The sequence below is a fragment of the Medicago truncatula genome, chromosome 2, assembly GCF_003473485.1.
Source record: "Medicago truncatula cultivar Jemalong A17 chromosome 2, MtrunA17r5.0-ANR, whole genome shotgun sequence".
NCBI lineage: Eukaryota > Viridiplantae > Streptophyta > Magnoliopsida > Fabales > Fabaceae > Medicago > Medicago truncatula.
Window position 1 is genome coordinate 6,672,161 of NC_053043.1, and position 8,755 is coordinate 6,680,915.

Genomic DNA, 8,755 nt, shown 5'->3' on the forward strand with positions numbered 1-8,755 from the left:
ATTGCAATGACTTAAAGAGTAAATTTCAAGTTCAATGGGAATATTCCTGTTTTAGTTCACCGGATCCGGAAGTTGCTGAAGATGAATTGGAATGTTCAACTCAACCATAATTGGCGTGAAGGAAATAAGAGTGCTGATTGGCTCGCTAATTTAAGCATTTCTACATATCACTTTGATTTTTTAGTGTTGGAGTCTCCTCCTAGTGAGGTCCAAAAAATACTTTTTGATGATTTATCCGGGGCTTGCATGCCTAAGAATGTTCGTTTAGCTTTTTAGTTTGTTTTTTTTTTTGGGCTTTGCCATCTTTTGTACCAAAAAGAAAAATACTTAAAGAAAGGGTCTTGTTAACCAGTGCTCCAGGGACACGGGTTAAGAAACTAAAAGTAGAAAGAAAAGTCAAGTTTTGCATTGAAAAGTACATTTTTTTTAACTTTCAAAAAGTATAATACACAATTTCAACTCAGAATTTCCTTTTATAATTTCTTAACCAGTGCCCCGGAGACATTGGTTAACATTTCCCTTAAAAAAATCAACCAAAAGAAACAATTACTGAAAGAAAAGATGAAAGTTTGAACTTCATACCAACTTTCTAATTACAAATGAAAACCTCATAAATATAAAGATTGTGCAAAGCAAATTTTCCTTTTATAAACATTAATCCCATTGATTTTTCCACTTAAAAAATTATCCTCTTTTTAATTTGATTCTACCAAAAAAAACAAAAAAAAAAAAATCATATTTCAAAATTCTTACCACGTTTTATTTATTTAATTTTATTCTTACCTTTTTCATTATTCTTCTTCTATATTATTTATTTATTATTTTTTCTTCCTTTACCTTCTTTGTCTTTCAGTTTTCTTCAATTGGTTGATCTGCTTCTCCACCACCCTACTCTCGATCTTCCCCTTTAATGGCCGATGAAGATCACCTTCAACTGTAACTCTAGAGAGAGAGAGAATTTTTTAGTGTGAGAAAAAGAGTTTTGATTTTTAGTGAAAATTTTGATATGGGTTTGTGTTTTTGACTGTGTTTTGAAGCTGAAAAGTGATTAGGGTTTGTTTATGAGTGTTAATTATTGTTGGGTTTTGTAAAAAGCTTTGATTTTGATATTGATTTTGATATGGGTGGTTGTTTTCCTTGTTTTGGATCATCCAACAAGGAGGACACTAATGCTGTGAAGGAAGTTTCAAAAAAAGAATCTTTTAAGGAAGCTTCTCTTCCTCAATCTCATCACCCCACTAGGGTTAGCTCAGGTTTGATGCTAAATTTTGTATCTTTTTTTGGTTTTTGTGATTTTGCCCTCTTTTGTTGATTGTTGTTTTGTGTTAAATTCTGTTCAATTTTGTGTTTTTGTTTATTTATGTGACCTAATTTGTGTGCCCATGTTGTTTGTTGGTTTGATCTGGTTCATTCGAAGTGTTGGTTCTGTTGATTTGATGGTCGGTGTGAATGGTGATAGGTTTTGGTTTCACTGAATTCTATAATTGAATTTTGATCCTAATAAGTGCTTCTAGTAACATTGTTGATGATCTGCTACTTGGTAAAATATGCATATGATATGACCAATCATATCACATTGATTCTGAATGTTTTCCAATTTTTTGTTGACAATTCTAGGATGCCAAACAGATTCAGGGTAAGATAGCTGCATTTTCAGCCAAGTGTTCTTCAATGTAGTAGATAGCTTTGTAATATTATCCTGGATTATTCTGGTGCTGTCAAATAGTGGCTACAGTGGTTCTATGGCGCTAGAGTGCAGTGGAAAATTGAACAGTTCGCTATTGTTTTCCAATACACTATTTAGTACAAAGTGATGTCAAATAGCGTCGCTATAGCAATGTAGCATTTAGGTTATTAGGTAGTTGTGCTGCTGGTAGTATTTAGGTTCATTAAAACTAGTTGAACAACATTGTTGTGATATATGATTTAAGGATGAAAACCCGCATATGGTCCTAAGGCTATTTGTAATGTGTAATTACACCTTATGTGACTGCACATAGTGATTAGGAGCATCAACATCATGGCATCACCTTTTCCTTCTTTCTGGTGCTTCCTACTCCAACTTATCTTTAATTTCTCGTGTAGATAAATCAAAATCAAAAAGTGTCTCAGATTCTAAGAAGGAAAAGGAAGCACCAGTTCCAAAGGATGGCGCAACGGCACATATTGCTGCACAAACATTTACATTCCGAGAGCTTGCAGCTGCTACAAAGAATTTTAGGCCAGAGTGCTTATTAGGTGAAGGAGGTTTTGGACGTGTTTACAAAGGTTGTCTTGAGAGCACGAAACAGGTAAGTTGTGGTTCATGCCTTCTCTATGATGAATGGTTTTTCAGTTTTCACTTTATAGTTAATATTTTGGGCTTGGAAAATTTATTGCTCAAACACCAGTTTTCAATTGGATTATAAATTTATTACCATTTTCTCCGTCCCTATTTGTAAGACGTCATTGGCCAAAGCACACGAATTAAGAAAAGTCTGTTAAATTTGCCAGGAATGTACATTCTCTTTTCAAAATTATCCTTCAATTATTAAGAGATAGAATTGGTTGGTCTTTAATTCTCTTCATTTAATTAGGGATATTTTGTTAAAAAATAATTAATGCATCTTGTAATTAAAAAGAGTTTTATAAGAAGGGACGATAAAATTGTACAAAAGTGTCCTACATGGACGGAGGTAATATAACTCTACATCTCCCTTTTTATCTTTTGTGGATGAATCATTTTCTTTGCAGGTAGTTGCTGTAAAACAGCTTGACCGGAATGGACTTCAAGGAAATCGAGAGTTTTTGGTGGAAGTTCTCATGCTCAGCCTCTTACATCACCCAAATCTTGTGAATTTGATTGGTTATTGCGCTGACGGTGATCAGAGGCTGCTCGTTTATGAATTTATGCCATTGGGATCTCTGGAGGATCATTTACATGGTCAGATTGCATTCTCTTTTAACTGAAACCTCTTGAATGCTTCATGAATAAATGCATTTTCATACAATGAGGCTATAAAATATTAAATTTCATATTTTTCGAATTTACAATACCGAAATATATTGTTCCAGAGGTGTCTAATAATGAGAATACATCATACAAAATCATACGGTCTTCGGATAAAAATCGTAGGTTCCCAGTATTAAATAATAAAAGTTCCTTTGAAAATATATCACAGATTATCCGTGGTTACTTTGAACTATTGGATGATAGATGTCTTTCTATTTGATTGTTCAAAAAATTTAGCTTGTTTATATTGATTTGGCATTGTTCAAAACTTCAAATAGCACTCGATTGTTTTTGCTTAGGATTCAACGATTAACATGAATATTTTTTAGATCCTCAAAGTGGAGTAGTCATTTTGTGATTATGGAAAACCTAGATTATCCTTGTGCACGCCTAACTGCTAGTAGATTGGAGTAATTTGGTGATTATGAAAAATAATTGTCTAACCTTGCTAGGCGGGAGATTAACATGATTTACCTCAAACAAGGAAACTGTTACTTGTTTGCTGATCTATTTAATTATTAAAAGGGGAGGAAGATATTTTTGTACCAGATTCAGAAAAATACATTTTTTGTTTGTACAATTAAACTAAGACGATAAGCATTGCAGCTAGTTATTTCATGTTGGGTTTAATTGTGCTTACATAATTCAATGACGTCAATTGATCCATGTAGTTGGCTCCATGCAGTGGTAAAAGTAAAACACTTCATTATCATTGATGTTGTTGTTGTTTTAATCCCGGTTGAAGGTTCTGGGAGTTTGCAGTCCTATATAGTACAAACGCATTTGTTAGGGTTCATAAATAACTTAGGATTTATAGCTTCATGAGACATGCAGGTTTGGATGTCTGAGTAATTTGCTTTTGGGCATTACCAATCATGCTTTCAGCTAAATACATGTAGTTTATGATTCTGTTCAGCAAAATCTTGTATTGAAATGAGAAAGCTATATAATATGACTCTTCTTTGGATTGATTAGATAAGCCTTACATATTGTGTGTGGTCATAGTAATTTAGTGTCATTTTCCCGACTTAAATTAGTCCTCAACTGGTTAAGGAGAAGAGCAAAAGATTGTTTAGATTTTAATTTCTGGTAAATTAATATTATTATGATTAGCTACCTGCTCATATATTCATTTCCCTCCATTCACATGGATACAAGTTTATGTATAAAATGACGTATATTGGCATCATTGACAGGCATTTCTGTCAATCGTGCTAGAAATTATTGTTAGCTACATCTATGGCTACCTTTTCATTTTCATTATTTTAAATGTACAGTTCATGTTAGGTTTGCCATCTAAAATTTAAATTTGAACTACTAATTGCGATGTCAAGGAATTTAAAAATGAAAAATAAAATCCTTCGCAGGTCTTAAACAAGATGTTTTGAATTTCTGAAAACAAATCATTAACAAGATGACTCTGTAGCGAACACATTATGTAATAGTAACTTTAACATGATATCCAGCTTTATCACCATTCTGACTCTGAATATCTTTCCAGATCTTCCTCCAGAAAAGGAACCTCTAGACTGGAACACAAGGATGAAAATAGCAGCTGGGGCAGCAAAGGGATTGGAATACTTGCATGACAAGGCAAATCCCCCTGTGATCTATAGAGACTTAAAATCATCTAACATCCTCCTAGATGAAGGTTTTCATCCCAAGTTATCAGATTTTGGGCTGGCAAAACTTGGTCCAGTTGGTGATAAGACTCATGTATCCACACGTGTAATGGGAACATATGGCTATTGTGCCCCGGAGTATGCTATGACTGGTCAACTAACTCTGAAATCAGACGTCTATAGTTTCGGAGTTGTCTTCCTTGAACTCATTACCGGGCGCAAAGCTATTGATAACACGCGTGGGCATGGAGAGCATAATCTTGTGGCATGGGTGAGTACCTTACCTGCTCATCCTTGTGTATTTTTTCTTAGTCATACATCACACGTAAATGGTTTATGTTAATATTTTGACCAATTTCTAAGTTAACATCTACTGGTCTGTTTGACATTCAATAATTTATAGATTATTTTTAGATATTTTTAAGAAAACCAGAAGTTATTTTGTGTTTTTTATTGTAAATGAAAATCTTTTTTTTGTTTTTTAAATATCACCTATCAAAATTTATTTTCAAGAGAAATCTGTAATAAACAGATGAAAAGTCTGAAGTTATTTTAAAAAATTATGATTTTTTAAGAAAAAGCTGTAACACAAATGGACCCGTAATAAAAAAATGACCACCATTTGACTTCATATTCTTGGGGCATGGAACTATGCAGGCACGACCTCTTTTTAAAGACCGCAGGAAGTTTCCCAAAATGGCTGATCCACTTCTTCAAGGTCGATATCCAATGCGGGGACTGTATCAAGCACTTGCAGTTGCAGCCATGTGTTTGCAGGAACAAGCTGCTACAAGGCCTCTTATTGGAGATGTTGTGACTGCTCTCACATATCTAGCCTCCCAAGCATTTGACCCGAATGCAGCCAATCAGTCGAACAGGGTCGGTCCATCAACCCCTAGACTGAGGGACGACAGAAGGAGCATGGCAGATAGTGTGGATAGCCCTGACCGTGCACGGCTCGGTTCCCCTTCTACTCGTAGGAACTCACCTGACCTCAGGAAGAGAGACGGTAGGGATCCAAGTGAGTTGAGCAGAATTGACACTGGTGGCGGCTCTGGAAGAAAATGGGGAGTGGATGATTTGGAGAGGCATGATTCTCAGAGAGATAGCCCTGTAAATACCGGAAGAGCTAGAGAGACTCCAAGGAACCGCGACCTGGATAGAGAACGTGCAGTTGCGGAAGCAAGAGTGTGGGGAGAGAATTGGAGAGAGAAGAAAAGAGGAAATGCAGTGGGTAGCTTTGATGGTACAAATGAGTGAGAAAAAACATCACATCACATCACCAAACTAGCTTTTGCTTATTCATCTTTGAGTCAGGAGAATTTGTGTTGGTTTTTCTCCCACATCATTTTAGTAGTTAGTCATGTGAATGAAACAGTTCACAGTTTAAAAACAAAACAAAAAAAGGGTTGGGGGAGAAGTTTAAGTTAGTGTGGATTTGGGGTATTAAAAATGTAATCATGCTGCATTATGTGAATTCAACATCCTTGTCTATTTACTGAAGATTTCTAGGTTCATGTTGCATAGAGCATTGTCAAAGGCGTCTAATTTTTTGGCTTAGTGGATTTGGTTGTGGGTCTCATTGCTGTCACATGTTATTATCTCGTACAGTTATATCTATTATATATCGAATGTCTGAGTCTCTTATGTTTTCGGCTTATATATATATACAACAAAAAAATGTTCATTGTATCATATCATATTATTATCTTCCACATTACTAAATTTTGTTGCACATGCACAATGCCGAATGTTTGTGTACACTTAAGTTGATTAGTATTAACTTTTTTTATATCATCGTGAATCAAATTCGGTACATCAAGATTTACAACTCTTGCATATTTTGTACACCAACCACTTGTGTTAGGTTCTGATGATGTCGAGTCGTATTAACTAAACATGGTTCATGATGATTTATGTAGATGGCTTATATGGTAACTAAACAGATGAACATACTTCAGGGTGACGTTTAGTATGGGGAAATTGTCATCTTTCCCTATCTTAGATCAATTTAACATGAGCCTTTGATTTAATATTACAAATACCAATGGATAGGATGGTTCTAAAACTTTACCTGAAACTTGGATGAATTTTACTAATAAAGTATTCATGTAATTTCTTTTTAAATTGTACCAAGTCACCTATATTTTATATAGGAGAAAACTTAGGTACAATTCCTTATGTGCTTTTCGTATTCTTAACTAAAAATACATATTATTTGGATATAACAAACTTTGAGAAAATTATGCATTTGAGGAAATCATGGTAAATTTAGTAAGAACCATACAAAAAGCACCTAAAGAATTGTACCTAAGTTTTCTCCTTTTATATATTCATATATTTGGAACGAAATAAAAAACTATGCAATTTATATTTCTAAAAAAAAACTATGTTATTTGTTTTCCAAAAGCAAATTTAAATATTATTTTTTTACTTTCATAAAAAAAAAAAAAAAAAAAAACTCGACTTTTTTATTATATAGCCACATGTTGTCTATAATTTATAATTCACCGATAATTTTTTTGAAATTGTTAAATCAATTGTTGTAATGAGTTCGAACTCTGACTCTTTACTTTTATTGATTAGTATCTAATAATTATTGTTATTTAATTTATTTATAAAAAATAAATATATTTACGTTAACAAAATTGTAGTTCTGTTTTAATTAGTAACAGGGCCGGCCTAAGGGCCAAGCCACCCAAGCAAGGGCTTTAGGCCTCAAAATTTTAGGTTAAATAAAGCTCTCAAAATAAGTCAATTTAGCTATAAATATATAATATGACATACTAATAATCAATATTTATCTAGCTTACCTGGTCAATTTTAACGCCTAAAATCCTTTTGGTCTTAAGTTCAAATATTGAATTCAAAAGAACTTGATTTATTATGCTTTTAACAAGCATTGTGTTATTTTTTTTTAATTCCAAAAGATCTAATTATAAAATTTGCTTTAGGCCTCTTGATATGTTGGGTCGGCCTTGATTAATAACATTAAAATTTGATTGTAATGGCAATAAGGAAAACACGAGAGGGTAACAAAAAAAATTAATCATAGAGGAATAAGGAAAACAATATCAATCATGTTTTTAAATCAAGGTATGAATTGGAATATAGCAAAATTGGTTGTACAAATAATAATAGATAAGATAAAATTGATCTAAGATGGAGAAATTTTTCCATTGCCCCATGCTAAAACCCGCCCATACTTCAGTTTATAACGAGTTGTCACACTAATCTTTGTTGTGTACTCGGCCTCAATACATAATCCTAAGTTCAACGATGGATCACAGTTTGGTTTTTGGATTGAATTTAATTCATCTTTACAAAATTAACTTTTAGTTAGGGATGTCTCTAATTTATAAAAATCCTTTTGGGTCTTTATCAATTTTTAACATGAGATCGTTATTTCACAAAAAACAGACACCAAGCCTAGACATTACAAGGATAAATTTGCCTTAGCTTATAAGAGTCTCTTTGTTTGTAGTCTAAGTAATCACATGTTTGTTCTGTGTCTATTCTAGTTTGAGTTGTCTATATATATATATATATGGCCTTAGTGATGATCATTGTCACGTCATGGGAAGATCATGTTGTTTTTTGTTGCTTTGCTGGAAATTGCCCCATCAAGGAGCACTTGAGAGTGGGACATTGGGGGTAAAAACGCAGGTTGCTTTAGATGGATGACTCACCTTTATACCCTTGTATCCTACAAAAGTTGAGACATGGTAAGAGGGGGAAACTTTCCTGTGCCTCATTTCTAACAAACCATGCATAATTGTGGTTTCATAATTTGTCTGAAAGTTATCTGAACGACATAATGTTTTTTTTTTTTTATAAATGTGTACATATGAATAATGTTGGAAAATGTGGGAGCAATGACCCTTCCTTCCTTTTGGTCCCAGTCAAGATAAACCCAACAATTAAGACTAAGGAGTTTCAAGTAAGCTGGTTTTGGTTTCTACGGAATGAAGTGAAAGTTACCCTTAAGGTTTGATAAATGGAGTATTGTTGAGCACGAATTTATTAAACATGAATCAGCAGCAATATTATCCTTTGACAAATTTTAAGAATGTTGTGGCACAACAAAGTTGAAATAGTCTAATGATATCTAATTAGATACAGACCAACCAATATAGTTTGA

General features: G+C 33.5%; 1 protein-coding gene across 1 annotated transcript; it reads left to right on the forward strand.

Annotated features, from left to right (window-relative positions):
- Positions 1–813: 813 nt before the first annotated feature.
- LOC11442947 (serine/threonine-protein kinase PBL27) lies at positions 814–6,274 on the forward strand. Its single transcript, XM_003593928.4, has 5 exons — positions 814–1,253; positions 2,086–2,291; positions 2,734–2,923; positions 4,494–4,885; positions 5,272–6,274. The coding sequence occupies exons 1-5, from the start codon at positions 1,121–1,123 to the stop codon at positions 5,872–5,874; spliced, it is 1,524 nt and encodes a 507-aa protein (XP_003593976.1). The 5' UTR covers positions 814–1,120; the 3' UTR covers positions 5,875–6,274.
- Positions 6,275–8,755: the final 2,481 nt, after the last annotated feature.

Bases quoted from the DNA above. Each gene is read 5' to 3' on its own strand.
- LOC11442947 (XM_003593928.4), top strand. From the start codon at position 1,121: ATGGGTGGTTGTTTTCCTTGTTTTGGATCATCCAACAAGGAGGACACT. The intron at 1,254-2,085 runs GTTTGATGCTAA...TTTCTCGTGTAG, and splicing joins CCCCACTAGGGTTAGCTCAG to ATAAATCAAAATCAAAAAGT. The intron at 2,292-2,733 runs GTAAGTTGTGGT...TTTTCTTTGCAG, and splicing joins GTCTTGAGAGCACGAAACAG to GTAGTTGCTGTAAAACAGCT.